The 22,935-nt window shown below is 38.8% G+C and overlaps 1 protein-coding gene across 4 annotated transcripts in view; it reads left to right on the top strand.

Moving 5' to 3' along the window:
• Positions 1-22,935, top strand: part of HRH1 (histamine receptor H1) — a 32,115-nt gene that overhangs the window by 2,191 nt on the left and 6,989 nt on the right. The window contains exons 2-3 of one of the 4 annotated variants that reach the window (XR_015794859.1): positions 12,395-12,559; positions 14,600-18,677. The exons of 1 other annotated variant lie outside the window; for it this stretch is intronic. Coding sequence is in view for 1 of the 3 variants with exons in the window: in XM_088134109.1 (XP_087990235.1) it covers positions 12,530-12,559 (30 nt within the window). In the remaining 2 variants the exon portion in view is untranslated. Of the gene's footprint in view, positions 1-12,394; positions 12,560-14,599; positions 18,678-22,630; positions 22,715-22,935 lie in introns of those variants that run through there. 2 more of the 4 variants (XM_088134110.1, XM_088134109.1) reach the window with 2 other exon arrangements.

Below are 22,935 nucleotides of genomic sequence, written 5' to 3' on the forward strand. Positions count from 1 at the left end.
AGGTTGGGCTGCTGGAAAAAAATGGAAAACGGGATGAGTGCTGTACCTCTTTTCTGGCCTCCTTGCATTATTAGACCTGCCATTATTTGGGTTCTTTCAACACCTCTGAGAAAATGGCTGCAAGTTTTGTAGCAAATGAGTCTTCTTTGATATGCAAAATCTCAGATTCAACTGTTATTCATACATATTCTTTATGGCTTGTCTCCAGGTTATAGACAGGGCCACCTCTTGCCACTAAAACCAGCCCAACCTCTGGTTCTAGAATAATCATGTCAGAATAAGTAGCTGAATTTCAGGAGGTCAAGAGGATGACACCTGGAGGAATTGTTTTTTAGTGGTAGTGCCAACCCTCTGGAATGGCCTCCTGTTTGAGATCAGATTAGCTCCTACCTTGGCTACCTTCTGGAAGAGGCTGACGACAGAGCTCTTCTGGAGGGCATTTGGGATGTGATGCCAGGTTGTTTGGGTTGATCTGCTTCTATTTTATTATAAATATACCAAGTATAGATTAAATATGGTGCTAAACATGTACCATAGTGCTCCTACTCTTCCCTTTCCCCTCCACCCAGACATACACACAGTGCGTGTAATTGTTTTAGATAACTCTATAGCATGTGTGCTTGGGATTCCTGGAATGCTGAATTTATTACTCCTTTTTATTCCATGAGCATATGGAATAAATTTGAGAGTCAGAAATAGGTTCAGTGTACATTGTCAGATGAACAAATGCTATTTATATACACGTGTTGTGCAGAGTACAGCAATGCTCCCAGAAAAACTTTGCCCAGGGAAAAATACACATCAACATGAGAGGTTTGCAAACTGCAATGTCCATATCTTGTTCTCCAAAGAAACTCAGCCAGAAAATATATACTATCTGGTTGTTTATTGATAAAAATACAAAACTTCATAAAATACAAGTTATATACAAAATATAGGAAAAAACACGTCTTCTCATAAATTCAGCATCCAAGACTTATCTACAAACATAAAGTCTCTAGCCAAATACTCTCAGAGAAGAGGTATACTACTTGGTTATTAGTTACAACTACATAACCCATAAAATTACATAACTACATGGTGGCTAACGCTAAAACAACTGCGAGGCTGGGCATACAATGCTCCAGTTATATTGCCACTCCATACCCCCCCCCCCACTGGGTAACTAGCATACACACGCCAATAAGTGGCAGTAAATAGCATTATACGTGCACAACACACAATAACAAGTTTTTTTCATAATCCATGTAGCCATAATATTGTTGTACAGATAACGGGATGAATTTCTTCCCATGAGAAACTCCTGACAACATGGACATAAAGTGTTGGTAGGGTGTCACTATTATAGCCATTATTTTGGACATGATAATTAGAGAAGGAAGGAAAAATAGAAACATTTTTGTTCCACTGTTTATTTTTAATTACATGATTTTTTAACAGAAGCCTCGAATCCCTGTTTCACTATTTATGTCAATAACCATTGGCTTTGACATTGTGTGTTAACAGTGCTCCACATTTTGATTAATTTAATTATAACATTTCCAAATTAAGCTTGGAAGACAGATCGATTACTATCAATTACAATATATTATTATTTCAGCTAGTCAAAATAGTTCTGAGACATTGCTCTACAAAATAGAATTTCTCTTTCAACGCTGGCCAATTACTCTCCTAGTTGACATTTAGTCAATCCCTCCAATAAGTTTTGGTGGACTGTTCCAGTTAATTGCTTTGACAATGAATAGCTGTGCACTAAAATAGACAAATCTTGGATGAGCTAATAGTGTAATTCTGTGTATAGTCCAACTGAGCACCCTAGCATTTGTATAAGATACTCAGAACAAACATATTCTGCTTTCAAATGTTGGCAGGGAAATGCTAGCAGGGTAAATTCAGCTCAATCCAATACTCTTTTCTTCAGAAACTAGATCAGCCAAGGTCAGCAGAAGTAAGAGGGATGAGAGCAGGATCCATTACAATAACAATGGACAGGTGTCAGCTGCTTCTCCTACTGAAAAATGAGTGACCCTTAGCCATTACGCATAGATGGGAGAAAGAGAAGTACAGTTTGGATCTTGGATCTGTTCTACATGTATCTTGAGCTTTACAGGTTGCAGTTGCTTGTTTTCTTTCTAATAACAGCTTTTCTAATGTCTGTAGTAAAACTATCTTAACAAGAGCTATACTGTTGATTCTTTGCCTGTGAGCCTTCTAAGTCCAATATTGTTCTTAGTGAAACCTGGCATAATAGATAGTTTATTTATTTATTTATTTATTATTAAACTTGTATGCCACCCATCTCCCCCAACAGGTGACTCTGGGCAGCTCACAATAACAAAAAAGAAAAAACACACCAATCCCTCCAACAGTGGCTAAAATCCATAAATAATTAAAATACAAACATACATTAAAAATGTCCTTTAAAAACCCTGTATATTTTAGCACTAACACCTTCAAGATGCTGGGGGGGGGGGGAGCCAGAACCCATCACCCCACCAGCCATCTCCACAGATGCGAGCCCCCATCCGGCCCCCAGGCCTTCTGGCAAAGCCAGGATTTAACCCCTTTTCTGAAGGCCATGAGGGAGGGGGCACACCGGACCTTGGGAGGCAAGATGTTCCATAGGGTGGGAGCCACAGCAGAAAAGGCCCTCTGCCTAGACCCCACCAATCGAAATTCCTTGACTGGTGGGGTCTGCAACCTTCCCCTTCTGCTGGACTGAGTGAGGTGGGCTGAAATAGCCGGGGCGAGATGGTTCCTCAGATAACCTGGTCCTGTGCCATGAAGGGCTTTAAAGGTGATGACTAACACCTTGAATTGGACCCGGAAACAAACTGGCAACCAATGCAGCTCATGCAACAGCGGTGTTATATGTGCCCTCCTGGGGCATTGAGAACTGTCCGCACCGCCGCATTCTGCACCAGCTGTAGCTTCCGGATACTCTTCAAGTGCAGCCCCATGTAGAGCGTGTTACAGTAGTCCAATCCGGAGGTGACCAGGGCATGGGTGACCGTGCGGTTACTAGTTACTTAGTAACATAGTTACTAAGACTTGTATGTCTTCTTGGTCTCTCTAAGCTTACAATACCACCAAACATAACAAAACACAGTTGTCATACAAGTAAGTGCATAATAAAAATCCATAGTAAGCCTAAAATCCATAATAATAGCAGTGCCCTTTTCTCACTACCAGGAAAAAATAATTCATAATCAACACACCTCTCTTTTCAGTGCCCAGACCATTTGTGGAAAAGCAGTAGTTTAATTGCTTTCCTCAGTATCAACAGGGAAGGGACTATCTTTGCCTTGTGGGAAAGGTGGAGAACCATAAATAGAGAATGCTCAATTCCAAGTCTCCACCCAACTTATTTCCTAATGGGTGGGGGCAGACAGCATGCCCTCTATGCTAAATTGCATTGGGTAGCAAACTTTGCTTAGAATAGATGGCCTCAAAGATAGACACATCCCAAGCTATATACTATATATAGATCCCAAGCCACATATCTGAACTCTACTTAGAAGCGAGCCCACAACCAATGCAGTTCAGCCCCAGAGGTCTTGCAGGACTGTACTGTAATGCTATCAAGTAGGCAGTTGTATTTTGTACCAACTGTAGCTTCTGAATCTTTTTTTAGGGGTAGAAGTCCCTTAGCATGTAGTCCAGCTGTAAAATGATAAGAGCATGAATGAGTGTTGTTAGTGTACCAATAGAAGAGAATATGTGTAGCTCAGGGTTGAACTACACGTATGTAGTTAGTGTTTTAGTATCTCTCATTCTAAGAGGTAGCCATTGGCACCCCAGCCAAATCTGGGCAAACGTTCTCCTCCCCTGCCTTTCACGTGCTATTCTAGTAGGAGCCATGGCTCCAAGAAAACTCACACATTGCATCCCTGCTCCTTTGGGGAAAGTGCAGTCCATCCAGAGCCAAAGATGGAAATGTCCTGGAATCATTTGTCTTCCAAATCAGCAGCCATTCCCACTTGTCAGGATTAAGCCTTAGCTTACTCCTCTCCAAACAGATTCTCACAGCCCCCAAACTCAATGTGAAGGTTTCCACTGAATTTCTGCTGAGCAAGATACAGAGAGGTACAGGTGGGCATCATCAGCAAACTGGTGATACCGTACTCCTGACAGTGGATGACAGTCCTTCCAGTGACTTCATAGTATGGGGGAGATGGCTGAGCCCTGGGGCGCCCTGTATTACAGTGCAAGTCATCCTTCATTCAAATGCACCCATTGCAGAACCATTGCAGGCAGCCCAACAGGATCCATGACCTCTGTGATAAAGATGCAAGACTAGAAAATACGTGCTCATAAAAGATGCGTAGGATTGGACTACAACTTAGCCAGAGACATGAAGGAAACTGAAGTATATGGATCAAATTCACTGATTCAGTGTAAAACAACTTCTGATATTTCCATTCATAGAAGAAACTCTAAACTCCTAGAATCTCCTGCTTAGAAGGTAGGACAAAAAATTTAACAAGTTTTATTTTCACTATATTCCCTGATTCTTCTAGAAAACAGACTTATTGATGCTCAGAAAACTACAGAAAGAAAAGGGAATTGTTTTCCGGGGGGCGGGATGGGACTGGAGAATCACCTTCATTCCATCACCAGGAGTATCTTGTGACTGAAAATACATATATGTGAATTTAGGATCCAAGCCATTGTGCCTGCTATAAAAGGAGATGTCAGATTACCTCCAGACCCTGTAATTCAGAGTTATTAAATTGCTAACTCTGTTGGACTGTGCAAATCTCTACATGCTTATTCTGAAAAAATCCCAGTCTTACTCCCAGATAAGTGTCCTTGGAATTACAACTCTTACTTCAAAAATAATTTCTGCCCTCTCAACCAAGGAGAAGATATGCATAATGCCTTCTAAAAGCAAGATTCAGATCTTTCAATGCAGATCTCGCACTGATGAAGAATAATTACTTAGATTAATTATTTCAGCATCTCTTGGGAGACAAACTCTGCCAGGCATGGCCCTTCCAGAAGATTCTTGATTTATCTTGCTAATAGTGTTCACCAGTGACCAAAGAAAAAAGCAAAAGGATTGGCTATCATTGACTTGATAATGTACTAACTTATATAGAAAGCCAAGGAAGAGGTAGTAGCAGGAACATGGGGGAAATAACATGCAATGCTGGAATTCTTAGTTTTTAAGGAAAACTAAAACTTGGGCTTTAAAAAAGTGGATTTTAATAAATTCAGAGCAGTGATAAGAAAATCCAGTGGCTGGAGAAGCTAACGAAAAAAAGAAGCTGAAGATGGATAGGAATTTTCTAAAAGTGCAATTGCAAACAATTCCCATGGGGTGAAAAACTGAGGACAGCAAAAGATGTGTCTACATAAAAAGTGGCGATTGAAAAACAAAAAAGAGTGCATATAGAAAATCAAAGGAGGTCCAGATCACAAAAGAATAGCCCAGAATTATGAAGCCAGTGTAAGGAAAGCAAGTTCAGCTAAGATTAGCAAAAGATGCTAAATCAGTAAAAGGGCTTCTTTAGATACATTCAAAATAAAAGAGAAATGAAAGATTTGATATACCAGTTGTTCAATAAAGAAGGACAAATTCTAAGAGGTAACAAAGAAAAGGCACAACTATTGAACCATTCTTTGGTTCAGTCTTCTTCAAGTGAAAAAAAAATGTGGTCCAGCAGGAAATTGTGAAGAACAGGATGAAGGGGCAGAGTAATAGAAACGTAGTTAGGAATACCTATTTACTGTGAATGAGTTTAAAGATACTACTGATGGCCTGACTGATTAAGTATTATCATTAAGAAATCTTGAAGAACTGGTGAAGTGCCAAATGACTGAAAGAGAACAAATGTTGCTCCTAATTTCAAAAAGGAGGAAAAGAAAAACTCAGCCGTTTACAGACTGACTTCATTTGGGGGGAAAGATTCTAAGTGATTCATAAAGGGATCAGTCTGGAAAAAAATGCAGTAATTACCAGAAATCAGCATGAATTTGTCAAGAACAAATCTTGCAAGACTATTTTAACCTCATTTTTTTCACCAGAAAACTCTCTTAACAGATTGTGAGAATGTGGTAAATATAATACATCTTGACTTCAGCAAAGCATTTGACAAAGTACCCCAAGACAAGCTATTTAGCAAGCTAATTAAGTGTGGGCTGGATGGCATAACAATTAAGTAGATATGTACATAACTGGCTCAAAAATCACACTCAAACAGTGCTCATCAGTGATTCCTCATCAGATTAGAGAGATGTCTCAAATTATATGCTAGAAGGATCAGTCTTGGGACTTCTCTTCTTTTTTCATTAATGATTTAGGTGACAAGACACAATGCTTATTAAATTCTCAGATTATACAAAATTGGGTGAGATAGCTAGTCACCTAAAACACAGATATAAAATTCAAAATTGTCTTGATAGCTTGGAAAAATGGGCTGTAAGTAACAAAATTGAACGTATGAGAGACAAAGGCACAGTTTTTCACTTAGGAAGCAATCAAATGCCTAAGTATAGGATGGAGGATTTTTGCTTAGTAATAGTATTTTGTAAGAAAGATCCTGGGATACTAGTTGATTGCAAACTCTATAAGTCAGCAGTGTGATGTGTCTAAAAAAAGGCAAATGCAGTTGTTTTAACAGAATATAACAACAATAACAGAAGTAAAATTTCCAAATCTGCCATGCTGTCATCAGATTCCCAACTCAAGTACTATGTTTAGTTCTGGATACCTGTAACGGTATGTGGCAATAACCTTGGGAGACAGGAGGAAGAGCCGCAACCTAGACAACAGTCTGATAAATGAAATTTGAGTCTGAAGGAGGAGGAGTGGTGAAAGCCTCTCAGAAGGGACCCTCCCTAGTTTTGGGGAGAGTAAAAGTGAGGGACGAGAGAGGTACTTTCAGACTTACAAGATTCTGTTAATGTAACCTTACAGTAAAGATAGTGCTAGTATTCCTGGTTGTGCTTCTTGTCTGGACTACCTTGCAAGGCTAACACCAATCTAGCAAGTATCTTCCTCTCTTCTGAGAGAGGCAATAGACCCCCCTTGGAGTTTTAGGAATGATCTCTGAACCCCAGGGAACTCCTCTATCTACCAATAGAGGCAAATATGTGTAGCTCAGGGTCGAACTGTGGAGTCCTTGGGTTCTCTGAGGTTGGTTCTTTTCTTGCAAATGTTTCATTACCCGGCTAGGTAACATCTTCAGTGCTAGAATGGGATGGGGTTTGCTCTCTGTTTATATACTGTGGCATGCCCTGCCAGTGTTGGTGGGGGTGGGGGTTCTGTTTTGTTCCTCTGGTAGTGCCTTGATTAGGGTATTGTTCACTGCTTGATTGTGTGCCTGGTGGTAACCTCTGCTTACCTGGGTGATAACTGCTGGTGAGGAGATGTTCTGGTCTTTTCTATTGTCTCTTTTGAATAGTGTGTAGATGCTGTTTATCTCTGTGTGTCTGTTGATGGCTGCCTTGTCTGAATACCAGGCTTCCAAGAATTCCCTTGCATTTTTGGATTTAGCTTGGTCTAAAATGCTGACCGTTTCCCAGTTAGAACTATGGTTCAGTCTGTCCATGTGTTGTGAGATTAAGGAGTTTTCATCATGTCTTCTGACTGCTAGTTGGTGTTCAAGGATGTGCTCTGCCAGCCTTCTGCCTGTCTGTCCTACATAGTGTTTGTTGCAGTCTTTACACTGTATGTTGTGGATGACTCCTGTTTTTTCTTCTGGGGCTACTGGGTCTTTTGGTTTGCTTAAGACGTTTTGGAGGGCTTTAGTTGGTTTGTGTGCTACGGAGACGTCATGTGGTTGTAACAGTCTATTGGTGGTTTCTGAGACGTTTCTGATGAACGGCAGTGTGATCCTTTTCATAGCTTGTGTTGGTTGTGCTATAGTGGGTTGAGTGGTCAGGCACTTTTTGATAAAGTTGCGTGGATATTCATTTTATTGGAAGGTGTTGTATAGGTGGTCTGTTTCCTTTTTCTGCTGTTCTGGGTTGCTGCAGTGTGTTTGTGCTCGTTTGAATAATGTTCTTACACAGCTCCTCTTGTGGGAGGTGGGGTTGTTACTTTGGTAATGGAGTACTTGGTTAGTGTGGGTTGTCTTCCGATAAATTTAGGTTTCTAATTTACTGTTATTTCCTCTGCTGATGGGGATATCCAGGAAGGGTAGCGTGTTGTTGTTTTCTTCTTCTCTGGTGAATTTTATTCCTTTGAAATAGGAATTCCTTTGAATTTTATTCCTTTGAATAAAGCAGAACCCCAAGAACTCCACAACTCCTCTATCTGCTAAGCACCCATGTGCAGTGTTGTTGCAACACCAGCAGCAAGTAGATGTACAAGTGTCCAATTTGTACAATGCCATAACTAACACAACATCTGGGGCAGAATTTGCCTCAACCTGTGGCAGTACAGCAACATGTGGCTCAGCCAATGCTCCTGCATTCCTATGGGAGCTTACCAGAGAAATTTGGAGGGGATCAGTATCAATTCCAGACCTTCATGGCTCAGTGTGAAATGTTTATGGCAGGTAGACCAGTGGAGTTTCCTACAGATCACACCAAAGTGACTTTTGTGCTAAGTTTGCTAAAGGAAGCAGCAGCTAAATGGGCCATTTCAATCATTGAGGGAAACGATCCAATGCTGGACAATTATCAGGACTTCATGTGTAAGCTCAATTGATATTTTGGGGACTTCATACAAAGATTCACCGCTAGTCAAGAGATCCAGAAACTCAAGCAGGGACAGAGGAGAGTGAGATCATATATTTCAGATTTTAAATTAATTGCAGGAGATGTAGAATGGAATGACTTGGCCCTGATTGACCAGTTCAGAGAAGGGTTGGCAGAAGATCTAGGAGATGATATGGTGAGGCAAGACTCCCCAAATACTCTGGAAGAGCTGTATCAATGTCCTGTAATAATAGATAACTGGCTGGAAGAGTTGAGGCAGGGAAAAAATGGTAAGGGAAAAGACCTTACAGCCTTTCTTTCCCCATACCTCCCCTCCCTGTGACCTCCTTAGAATCCAGCACAGGAGAGCGCATGCAAATTGGAAGAACAAAGAGATCCCTGTCAACAGGAGAGAAGCAAAGAGAAAGGGATTTGGGACTGTGTTTACTGCGGGGCCCAGACACATAGCCAGAGCATGCACAATAGAAACTCAAGTTCCTGACATAGCAACGAAATGCAAAACTTGTAAATCAATGGAGCACAAAGCCAGCAAGTGCCCAACTTGCTTCAAAGCAGCAAACCAGGGAAACTTTGTCAGCCCCTCTCTCAGGAGCTCGGAAGAGGGGTCCTCAGACAACTAAGGAGAGCTCAGGCAGCCAACAGCAGGCAAGCACACTTCATTATCCCTGTTATTCTTTGTCTAGATTCAGGGCAGAAGATAGAACTCTCTGCCCTTGTGACTCAGGGGCATCAGCTTTCCAATCAGGAAGATGCAAGGAAGTCACCTCTACAGCTCGGCTGCAGGATGCTTTATGTGATCTTGGGGAGTTACTGGCAGAAGAGGGGAGTGACACAGTTGCACCTCATTCTCATAGCCCACACTCAGTTTTCCCTGGGAACTTGGGAGAGGGGACTGAGGCTGACTGGGGAGGTGATGTAATGGTATGTGGGAATGACCTTGGGAGACAGGAGGAAGACCCACAGCCTAGACAATGGTCTGTTAAAGGAAATTTGAGTCCAAAGGAGGAGGGGTGGTGAAAGTGTCTCAGAAGAAACTCTCCCTAGTTTTCAGGACAATAAAAGTGAGGGATGGGAGGGGTACTTTCAGACTTGCAAGATTCTGTTAATGTAACCTTATAAAGACAGAGCTAGTACTCTCAATGCGGTCACTAAGCAATTTGGTTGCTAAGCAGAAAATCATGTGACTGTGACTGGGCTTACAATCTTACTTCCTCTTCCGTCATTAAGCGAAGTAATGCAGTCACTAAGTGAAAAATCACATGACTGCAACTTAGAATTTTATTTCCGCCTTCCATATTGTACAGTATTAACTCTGCTTGTTGCAAGCAAAACTGTGTGCCAGTTGCAAAGCACGCAGATGGCGATAACATACTGTAACTGAGGGATGCTGTGACAATCATAAATATGAGGATTGGTCACAAAGTTATTTTTTTTAGTACCATCATAAGTTTCAACAGTCACTGCACGAGGCAGTTGGTAAATGAGGTCTACTTGTTCTAGAAGAATTTGGTTGTAGCTATTGCAACTAAAGATGGTGCAACCAGTTAAGAATACTTTTTTTACAGATCTGTCCTATCGTGCCAGAACAGAGCATCTCAGAAAATTAGGATGTCTGCAGGAGTGTTAGGTCAGATGACGCTGGCAACTGGGGACAGGCCTTTCATATTTCCTCTGTAGCAATCTCATTTGCATCAAGGTTGCTGAGTGGAAAATGCTTCAACTTCCCCTCCCCCACATTCACAGTGCAATCATACTATTGTATGAAATGCTTTGTGTGTATAGGCTTTCTGTGTATATGAGTGTCCCAAGGTCCAATATGCATGGATGTATGTGTACATGAATGCACGCATAAACATGACTATACATGTGTAATTATCAACCCATTATCCAGCATTACACCCAGCCCTCAGGGGTGAAAGGATTTCCCAGGTCACTTTTCAGTCTTGATGTCAACTATTGGCATTAAAGGAGAGAGCAGAAATTCCTTGATAATCTTATGGACTTCAACAAGAAAAAAATTCATATCTACTTTCAGTGATATCCCACGGAGTTTGGACTGGATAGTTAAGTGGGAAAAAAAAACTTCCTTCATGCATAAACATCTGCTGTAAAAATTGATCAAAAACAAGAATGGAAAAGATTAAAAAAAGAAGTGTTGGCCAGAATAATGTCATTTTTTTCAAACAAATCTGGAATAGTAGTCAGAAAGCACAAAATGTTCTTTACCCTTAATTACTAATAGTTCAGAGTGGCACTATATGGTCATATCTCAAATACTTAACATCAAAAACTTAAGTCTATTATTTGGGTGAGTGATGTTGTTTTCAAGGTTCCTCGATGTTAACATAGGTGTATTTCAAAGACTTTCATGTATCAATGCAGTGCTTACATTTTAGGCAAGTAAAGATTCTGAAAGGCAACAGAAAACAATTGCATGATATGTAAGCACAATGGGTAGAAATTCTGAAATCAGAAGGACTGGCAATGCAACAGATGACTTTGCTCACAGAAGTCTGATTTTTCCCTTTAACATTTAAACTGGAGGCTGAGGCTCCTAAGTCATCTAAACCATGCTATGTTTTCTAGTTGTTCTATATTTTTTTTTTCCACGACAGCTTGAGAGCAATCCTGGGCTGTATATTTGTAGATCCCAAGAGCCCCTACTTTCTTGCTTCCCACATTTGCTTTTCTTGCACTATGGGCTGCTACTGATAGAACATATACGTTTAAAGGAATATTATACATTAGATCACCAACCCTGATTTTTATTCATGAGTGAAATTCAGCATTACACAAACAGACTTTCTTCCCCTTTTCTCTTCAGCCCACTATGTGCACTCCAAATCTGCTCCAGAGGATTGGGAGCTCTCTGAAGGGAATTTAGTTGGAGGCTAAAACAGGAAGATGAATTGTCCTCTCCCAGTACCAGAGATCAATTAGCACCTAGAAACAACCTATTTTATTTCAGATATAAGCTTGAAGCTATTTGTCTTGGCTTACTTCCAATTGCTTGCTGCTGAAAGTTCTTCAGAAAAATATGGATCCAAAAAATGTTTTTGTTTTGCTCTGTAGTCATGGTTTAGAAGTTACTTCTTGGAATTAGTCTTCCTACTGTGAATCTTGGTCCTGTTCTCCCAACCAGCTGCAGTGACTTTTAGCCACCACTGAAATATGAGTGCTATTAACTGGAACAGACACACTAAAATACTTTAATGCAAGATGGAAAAGATAGCTATTATATCACATACAGAGAGAGGTGTATAATTATTTCAATAAGGGTTTTTTTATTTGTTTTGCTTTGTTTTGTTTTTTGGTGCCTTTGAGTCAGTGTTGACTCCTGATGACTGCCTGGACAAGTCCCCGCAGTTTTCTTGCAAGATTTCAGAAGTGATTTGCCATTGCCTACTTCTTAGAGCTGAGAAAGAGTGACTGGCCAAGGTCACCCAGCTGGCTTTGTGCCTAAGGCGGGACTAGAATTCACGGTCTCCTGGTTTCTAGCTTGATGTCTTAACCACTACACCAAACTGGCTCTCACTTCAATAGGTATATGTGGCATAATTCTGCTTTTGGTTAAAAATGCAACTTTACTTTGGTTTGAAATAGAGGTAGGATTAGATACCTGCAACTGAGACCAAATTACTCAAATTACAAGTAAAATCTAAAATATTCAGCCTTTCCAAATATTGCTTGCCTGTGCTGGAAGAAATGTTTTTCCTTTCCACAGGAGCAGAGCTGCCACTTGATACCATCGGGTATGCATTCCGTGGCCTGGGAAGATTACCTGCCGGAGTGCGCAGCCTGGGAAGAGTTTCCCACCAACTAAGGCTGGGCCATGTAGGAAATGCCTGATATTAGCTGAATGAGAACTTGCAGGATTCTGCCAAATCTGGTGAGATTTAGTGAACTTTAGTGTGATCTAATTAAATATTGCAAGACTGTAACCGATACTCAGGGAGGTTTGTCTGACGTTTCTTTATTATGTGTCTTGATCTCAGTTTGTGGGCATCTGTTGCTGATCAGATTATGGTCACTGAATTTCTGTCCAAGTAATAGCTATTGCAGGCTTTTCCTACTGACTGAAATTCGGCATCCATTTTATTCATGAAGATCAATGCGGGTTTTTACCTAAAAGACAACTACAAGATAATATTAGAAATGTTTTTAATATTCTGGAATATTTGGAGCAACATAATGAAAAACAAGCTGTATTGATATTCTTAGATGCAGAGAAGGCCTTTGACAATTTGAATTGGATTTTTTTTGTTTAGAGTTCTGGAACATATGAACCTTGGAGATAATTTTATTAAATAGTAATGTTGATTTATACTTCTCAGAAAGCACAAATAATTGTTAATGGAGAATTAACAAAACCTTGTGAGATTCAAAAAGGGACAAAACAAGGATGTCCACTCTCCACTTCTGTTCATTTTGGTTCTTGAGGTATTGAATAGAGACATAAGACAAGATCAGAATTATGAGAGTTAAGATTAAAAAAGAAACTTATAGGTTAAGGTCATTTGTGGATGAACTGGGTCAATTTTAGAAGATCCACTACAGGGAGTAGAAGTATTAATGGGAAAATTAAAGGATATTGGTATATTAGCAGGTTTCAAGATTAATAGTCAGAAGTCAAAGATGTTAACAAAAAATATGAAATTAGAAGATCAAATAGAACTGATGGAGAAAACTGACCGTAAGATTGAAAAAAAAAGTAAAATACTTGGGCATTACTATGACAAATATGAATTGTATGTTATTTAAAATAATTATGTTAAGACATGGACTAAAATTAAGGACATGTTAAGATGATAGAAATTAAAATTGTGACTATTGGGGAGAATTTTTGTGATAAAAATGAATGTTTTGCCAAGAATGATGTTTTGGTTTCAGACAATATCTGTTTTGACAATGGATGTACCATTTAAACAATGGCAAAAAGACATACCTAAATTTAAATGGCAAGGGAAAAAACCACGAGTTAAATAGAAAGTGTTACAAGATGCAAAGGAAAGAGGAGGATTGGGTTTACTGGATTTGAAATTGTATTTTGCTGCTTGCTGTTTGGTCTGGGTGGAAGAATGGATGTTGCTGAGAAACAAGAGACTTTTACAGTTAGAAAATCAGGACCTGAAGTTTGGATGGCATGGTTATTTATGGTAAGATAAAGTTAAAATTAAGGTGGACTTTAAAAATCATTTTATTAGATGTGCCATATTGAGAATATGGAATAGATATAAACCCAGGTTGTGCCCGAAAACACCTTTATGGATCTCATCTCAAGAAGCATATTATAGAAGAGAAATGGCAGATAAAGATAATTGGTTGATATACCTGGACTTACTGGAAAACTATGAAGGGGGATTTAAAATCAAATCAAGAGAACAACTAATACCAGTAGGATATAGTTGTCAATGGTTTTCCCAAATGGTTTCCCCATTTACAGTTACTTGAAAGATTTAAAATGGATAAAAAGACTTATGGTATAGAGCAAAATAAGTCAGAATTTGAAGTACAATTGTATACTGATAATGAACATATAATTGCTAAAATGTAAAAACTTTTGCTGAAATTTGAAACAGAGGAAGAACATGTTAAAGGATGTATGATAAAGTGGACTAAGAATTTTGGTTATAAAATACAGATGGATCAATGGGAAAATATGTGGTTAAAAGGGTTGAAATTTACATTGTGTTATGATCTCAAAGAGAATTTTTATAAAATGATGCATCATTGGTACATGATGCCAGAGAAATTATCTAGAATGTATAAAGACACTTCAAATGTTGGAAATGTAAATAGCATGAAGGGACATTTTATCATGCTTGGTGGAGATGTAAAAAAGCTAAAAAATTTTGGATTCAAACACATACTTTGATACAGAGGATTTTAAAGATCAATAATCAACTGAAGCTGGAACTTTTCCTTTTAGGATTAATGGACAAACAGAAAAAAGTCATGGAAGATTATTTCAATATATGATTACTGTGGCGAGATTGCTTTATGCACAGAAATGGAAAGATTCGACATTACCCACTATGGAGGAATGGTTGGTGAAATTGACAGATTTTGCTGAAATGGATAAATTGACTTTTTAGATTAGGAAAAACACACTATCTATATTTATTGGTGACTGGAAACCTCTTATGGACTTTTTTGCGTAAAAATGAAAAAAAATGAATGTGTGATTTATGGTTTTGATGATTAGACAGGATAGATTATAGAAAGAAGAGTAATATGATATAATGTTAGAGAGGTTAAAATATATTTGTACTTATAACTGTGAAGAATATCAGAATCCACTTCTTTATATCTTTTTTTCTTTTTCTATTTTTCCTCAACTTTTTTCTTTTCTTGCAATCTTTGCTTTTTCTTTGATTTCTTTCTTTTTCTTTTTTCTTTCTTACTTTATATTAGTTTGCATTAATTTTTATCTTCTTGTTTAAAAGCTCTATAAAGAAATTTTAAAAAGAAAAGCTATATAAAAGAAATTTGGCATCCATTGCAGTTTAGTCAATACAAAAAGTGGTATAGTGCCTCAACAAGTAAGCAACAGTATCTGGATGATGTTTAATACAGTTTTAGGTCCAAACTTAGCAATGGCCTTGCTGTTACACATACTGAGACTGCCATTAAAGCAACTAGATACTCAAAAGGTCATTATAATTGTTGCTTTTGGCTGCTCCACATTTCTTACCCAATGTTAATCTAGTTGTTCAAGTTTTTTCATATTTTCAAAATATGTACAGGCTTGTTAATTATAGGGGAACATAGAATAATAATCCATTTGGAATCTATGTTCTTTCTTATTCTGAAAGCAGAATATTATTGGCGGTATTCCACTGGATGAGATGGAATTAGATATCTCAATCTAATGAATACATTTTGTGTGTGTGTGTGTTGTGCCTTTGAATCAGTATTGACCCCTGGCAACTGCCTGGACAAATCCCTGCAGTTTTCTTGGCAAGATTTTCAGAAGTGGTTTGCCCCTGCCTGCTTCCTAGGGCCAAGAGAAAGTGACTGGCCCAAGTACTAATGCAACTGGGATGATTTAAATCAACATTAGAATTTTAGGAAGAATATTCAAGTAAATGCAACTATTGAAAAATGTTGCCATGAGTTAAGTTCTTTCTTGGTGTGTTTGTACAGTAGATACAACTGTACATGAAATGATCTAAAGTCTGACCACAAACATGTTTTCTAATTCCTACTCCTTCTAAAACAGATACCTAAATTTATATCTAATTTATATCTGAAGTAATATTGGAACTGAATGCTTTTTATTGGATCTTATTTCCTATTTAGTAGACTTTAAATTATTAATATTTACTCTTACTACTATTCTTACCCGCCCACTAAAACAAGTATACTAAATAAATGCATGGGTTAAATAAAAACTCTGCAGATCTCCTTTGGGATAAAACAGTTTAAAGTTGATGATAAATTAATTATAGTGTAGATTTATAACCAACATTCTACTTAGATAAATTGCTTATGAGTACTGTTGGGTATTTTTTTTCCTTACTAGGATTGAAGGACTCAAAGCAATTGATATTCCCCAAATGCTAAGCCCAGTCTTTTCCTGGATGCATACTGCTAAAGCCGGGGACTGGTAGCATTAACTTGAATTTGCATTTCACTAAATTATCAATGTATATGTGAGAACGCTGCTGCACAACACTAAATGGATCAAATCCACCTCTGTTGTTTTATTCTGTAGGGTCTCCATTGACAATCTGCCTGTAGGTTCTTACAAGGCTTACACCTTAAAATCCGGAGTGAACTATTAACTATCTTGACAATAAAAATTCAGTGCAATCTATAAACATCAGCTGTTTCAAACTCTTACAGATTACATCTTTTTTTCCCATTAGGAAACAGCACTGAGTATGAATCATACAAATATTTTTGGCCAGGGTTCTCCAAAAATGTATCACTAGCAGTCTCTTTCCTTGCCATATAAGCCAACCAGTGCTACAGAAGAATTTGTTATCTTTTCATTCTATATTAAAACTATTTTCTACCACCAAGTTTCTTACCATCACATGGCAGTAAATTTCAGCTCTCCACACTTTCAGCTCAGTATTCAGCAATTGGCTTGACCTGACAGTTGACTCAGTATTCAGGAATTGGTTTGAATTGGCAAAAAACTCCGTCATGTTGACTACTTTAGAATCTTTAGAGTAGACAGGAATGAAACTTGCTACACAACGGATGAATGCCCTCTTCAGGACACTTACAAAGAAGTTGAAGCCCTTAAATAACTTTATGCTGTCAAGTCCAGGTTTTTCCTTACTGCTTTCCAAGATAATGTATGTGGCCATTCTCTTGAGGTCCTTGGGAGGCAGTTGAACTATGTTTACAAAATAATACTATCTAGCCTGGGAACTGCTTGTTGCCATGTTACCAGATTCATCTTTTACATTTTCACTCATTATATTGATTGCTGAGACTTCTAAAAGTTATTATAAATTAAAAACTCCACATGCTTTGTAGTACTAATGTTTATTTGGCTAATAAACATAGCAAATCAAGCTTAACTGTTTACACCAGCTTCTCTCATGTTACTGAAAACACATATTCCAAAAAAGTTTATTTAAAATAGGAATTATTTAAGTGGTTACACTAATCTACAATGAGATATCAACAGAATCAGGTCTATATAATAAGCATAAGCATAACAGAACCAAAATTGCACTACATGTCAATTGTTATTGTTCATGTGTATCTTAAATGGAACTGACAAACGTCTTAATGAGGCACTGCAAATTTTTACTAAAAAGTGCCTTTTCCAAATTGGAATGTGGCTACAATGTTAGAGTAATAATTTATTATAACGTTTAGAAAACTTGTATTAATTGCCCTATCAAAACCTCCTTATCACTGAAGAGGCAGTTACAGAAACAGATCTGACTCACCCCTTGTATTAAGCCAACATTTGCATGATTATTGCAGTACGCCAAAATCAAGCAATCCACATTTCATTCAGTATGGTATGTAAACCAATGATAGAATCCGTTGCTTTGTTTTGTTTACTGCAAAAAGATCCTGTCTAATGGATTAAGAATTAAATGTTTTACTTACATAACACTATGAAGAGAAGTTGACCAGAATAAAGATCATATTGATGAATCTACCATCCTGTACATACACTAGGAATAAGAAATAAAATGTGCTTACTTCTGATTAAACACTCAGATATAAGTTTACAGGATTGTAAACCAAACAGTAATATTTAGACTCCTGAGAATACTGTGGACAGCCAAGAAAGCAAACCAATGGATCATCGAACAAATCAACCCAGATCTGAGGCACAAATGACCAGGCCCAAATTATTCTATTTCGGAGACATTATGTGAAGACCCAGCTCTCTGAAGAAGGCTCCACTGCTGGGAAAGGTGGAAGGAAAGAGAAGAAGAGGATGGCAAGGTGGATGGACTCAGTTACAGTGGCGATGGGTGCACCATTGGAAGACCTGAAAGAGCAGGTTAAGGACAGACCGTCATGGAGAAAGTCTAATGATGTGCTCACTAGGAGTCAAAAACGACTTGATGGCACATCATCATTATGATGATCATCATCATCACCACATCATCCTTGTAATGTATGATATGTTTGTGTTGATAAGTAACTTTCCTGGAGTGGCAGTTACCTATTTAGGTAATAGGTAACTTTCCTGGAGTCACCTATTTACTTGTGTGCTACTTCTTTTAATTTTGTCACACTAATTGCTTTTTTAACATGTGCCATTGTTTTATCTGTCCAAGTTATTGGAATTGTTTGAGTTCTTTCCTCTTTCTCTGGATGACCTGTAGTCATAAAAATTAATATATTTGAATAAAAGCATCACAGTGAATCAATATCTTCAGCTGGCAATGTGCTATAGCAATTGCATTTTGTGGATAATTTACTAATCAGTTTTCACCCTTGCTATTTTTCCTGTGACGTTTTAAGAAAAATCTATTCCATTTTTACCAGAAGTAAAAAAACAAACAAACAAGCAATACACATATGACTCAGCTCTCTTGATCAGTGAGTTATATTACATGGCACTGAGGTGCAAGAAAGGGACTTGTCCCAAAACCAATTTTGGGGGAGAAGTAAACTGAGGGAAAGCAAAAGGCTGAATCCATGCCTATCTTCTTTTGCAACTATTTAGTATGATCTACTGGTTAAGCTGAATAAAGTCGTATTTCTGAATTATTTGGACTGATCTCTTTGTAGATTGCAAAGGTTGTTGATTTAGACATAAATTGCGTGCCTGTTCTATATATTGCTTGGGTCTCACAGTTAAAATCTCCCATTATAAATCAATAACAGGAATACTAGAATATGGTGGGGCAGAAATCAAGAAGATTTGGAAAGAAAGTATAAGTTTAAAATGTTTTGTACTCAGATTTGTATTATTTTGTTCCTCTGATTGGAACCTATTATGGAACAAAAATGAGATTAATGTCATTTCACATTTGTCCCTGTTTCCTCCCTTTCTGCTTAGCTGGCTGAAAATCATGGAGCCACTTAAGGCAACTTGTGAATTAAAATAGAATCTTATCATAAACATATTTATGCCAGCTTAAATCTGCTTCTTTTCATATTCACCAGACAGTTAAGGATACATGCCCGCAGCTTGGCTGTTGCTATGTAAATGGGAATCTGTTGTTTCTATTCATTCATTCATTCATTCATTCATTCATTCATTCATTCATTCATTCATTCATTCAATTTATATGGCCGCCAATCTCAAACCAGTGACTCATTTTGCCTTCAAATTCAGTATGATTTTTTAAAATAGAAAATGAAAATATTTTGTACAATCAATATTCAAAAAAAGGTTGTACTTCCAAACAATAGCCATTATTTTAAATATAACTGTGCTGCTAATTTTATTCCAGCCTCCCCCAACTTGACGTGTTCCAGTTTTATTGGGTCTACAGTTTTCAAAATTAGTATGTTGATATATTGGAAAGGCACTATGCTGGGAAAAGAGGCCTAATTCTTTTGACAGCCTGTGATCTGGAGAAAGAATTGTTTTTAAATAACATTTGCATGTGTGCATCAGGCTTCCACAACTTGTATCCAACAGATACATTGGATGTCTATTCCCAAAACTCCTCTCCAACATTCTAGGAAGGATATCCAGTTGGGGAAGCTTGATCTATGCTAAGGAAACGGCTTGCATTGTCCAGAGCACTGTCATGAATTCTACGTCCTTCTTTTGTGGGCCAATTGACAAGGAAGCAGGTGATAACAAGGCATATGCCACTGCTATAGCCCTGATGAGGTGTGAGATATTAGATGGGGCCAGCTGGAAGACTTGAGGCTGTGTAGAAAAAAAGCCATAATCAAAACAAGCAAACCTCATTTTGGTAATACAGTGGTACCTCTACTTACGAACGCCCCTACTTATGAATTTTTCGAGATACGACCAGCTCCGGCCCCAAAAATTTACCTCTACTTATGAACTTGCCTCTACTTACGAACCAGATCCGCGGCCATTTTCCCTGCTGCCACGCAGTCGCGGCTTCCTGTGGGCGAGATCGCGGTAGCAAGGAGACGTTCGGTGAGGCTTGTGGTATGTTTTGTGGCATTTGGAAGGTTTTTGTGGCGTTTGGAAGGTTTTTGAGGTTTAAAAATAAAATGCATATGTTTCAGAACTGTTTAGCCGTATTTACATTGAACCTTATGGGAGAAATTTACCTCGGGGTGCGACCAAATTCAGAGGGCGGATTAGCCGTATTTACATTGAACCTTATGGGGAAATTTGCCTCGTGGTGCGACCAAATTCGGAGGGCGGAACGGATTAACCGGATTTACATTGAACCTTATGGGAAACTTTACCTCGACTTGAGACCAACTCGAGTTGCAACCAGAGTCACGGAACGGATTAAGTTCGTAACCAGAGGTACCACCATAATGGATAATGCAACAAATGACAGTTAACATACACTGTAACTTAGCATTCCATTTGAAGACGGGCATTATTTTTCTGTTGCCCAAAACAGAAATCTGAACAATTTGAGATTATGCCTTTTAATGTTAACGATTTGTTAATATATTATCAGAATTAATTAGTCTAAATTATGAGCTCAAATGAGGGTGAGCAGAGACCCTCTGTTCCATTAACAGCTGCATGTAATGCACTGGAAATGATATGATGCACTACGGGTCACTCAATCAAACTTGGCTTAGTTCCTGTTTTTAGGGACCCCATCGTGCCAATAGCATTCTGCATGAAATACCAGACACATTTTATAATATAAAACAATGCTACCAACATCAAATTGCAATGGACTTTATTTCTGAACAACTGGGTTTTGCCTTTGTTTAACACTGTTTAGTGAGAGCCAGTTAAAGTGCCAGGCTAGAAACCAGGAGACTCTGAGTTCTAGTCATGCCTTAGGCACGAAGCCACGTGGGTAATTTTGGGCCAATTACTCCTTCTCAGTCCTAGCAAGAAGGTAATGGTAAACCACTCCTGAACCTCTTGCCAAGAAAATTGCAGGGACTAGCTGGCTGGGGAATTCTGGAAGTTGAAGTCCACATATCTTAAAGTTGCCAAGTTTGAAGAACATTGGACCGCAGTGTATAGAATCAGCAGCATGCAATGCAAGTTGCAGTTGCAGTTCTCCTTGCCTTCAGCTCACATCTATCCTTGGCAACAGCTTTTCCTCTTCCCAAGTCATTGTGACTCACCTGCAAGTCCTCCTTTCTCTGTCAGGAGAGCAAGTACCTTACTAGATTATGAGCAAGTTCTTCTGTGCAGTGTTGCTGGGCTGCTGCCCTCGGTTGCACTGCACGGCCACAGCAGGCAAATGCACATCTGCCTCAAACACAGCGTAGGACAATGCTTTGGTGTAGAGCAAAGCCAGCACTCTCCCTGCCCTTTCCCCCACGCCTTTTCCGTTAAAGACCAATACTATATAGTTAAGTGGCCATTGTTTGCTTTTTCCAGGTCACCTTAATATATGTCTAGATGAGTTCTGTGTGGTAAAAGTCATTGCTGAAGGCATTTGGGGTTTCCACAGTCACAACACACATTGCACTGCAGGTCTTCAGTGGGTCTTCATTATATGTTGGGGCTTCACAATATGCTCTTCTCCTGCCTGCTCACTTAAGCAACTGTTCACTTCCATTATCCAAAACTAACACTCTGCCTTTGTAATGTGAGCATCATGTTCAGATGTTGAGCACTACACTCTTCAATAAAGGTATTTATTTATAAAACAAACATCACTCAGCAGCTGTATTGTACAGCAAATGATGCTTCATTCATGCTTTGCTCTAGCTTGAAACATGTTTGATCACAATTCTCCTGATCTTGGAATTCTGACCCTTACACTCCCAGTCCTGAGCCTCTGTTCCTGCCTTTCTTTGTTCCTCAAGAAGGCGCATCTTCAGGTCTTCAACAGAGCAGTACAGAGTTAGCACAGAAGTTGTAGTTGCTTTAATGGAGCTACAGCAGTAAAAGTCATTTTTACTTGCAGCCAGATGCCACACACACAAACACCCATTTGTATGTAGGTGCCCATCATTCATAAGAAAGCCTAAGCACCATCCTTCTCTAATTCAGAAAATGCACCTTTAGAGCTTGATAGACAGGGATGGTTACACCCAGTTCACCGTCTCCCTGATTATGGAATCGACAGCAGAGCACTACACACTATGACCTTTGCCTATTTGGCTCTAGGTCAGATATCCATACCAAAGTGTCACTCTCTCCCTTTTTTTTAATTCTGCCTTTTAAAATATATTTTGGTCAACTCAAGGCAATGAACATGCCTCATACTCTCGCCTATTTTTCCCACAACAACCCTGTGAGGTGGATTGGACTGAATGAGAGCCGCTGGCTCAAAGTCACCCAACCTGGTTTCATGCCTAAGGGAGGCCTAGAACTCACCATCTCCTGGCTTGGTGGGGTCTTTCACTTTGTTCTCATACCATTGTCACTTTAATGTCTTCCAAGCTGATGAGCAAAGTCACAGCAATGAGGGAAGAGGCCGATTGGATGCATCCAAGTGTCTTCCACGCACGCCTAGGAATTTAACAGGTGGGACGTAGGTTGAAGCAGCTTGTGAGATAAGATCGTTGTTAAAGTAGTGGACCTGCCAATGCTTTTCTAATAAAAAAGACATTTAGCAGATTCCTCAGAAAAAATCTCCAGAAAAGCTTTTGGATTTTATTTGATGGCTATTCAACAACATGATTTAGTTATAGTCCCTGCTGATCAGACTTAAGTGGACATCATTCAGTTAGTCTCCAAACTGGTTG

The sequence above is a fragment of the Python bivittatus genome, unplaced genomic scaffold (assembly GCF_059951505.1).
Source record: "Python bivittatus isolate LINGU-HERP-01145 unplaced genomic scaffold, Pbiv_v1 ctg000080_np1212, whole genome shotgun sequence".
Lineage (NCBI taxonomy): Eukaryota > Metazoa > Chordata > Lepidosauria > Squamata > Pythonidae > Python > Python bivittatus.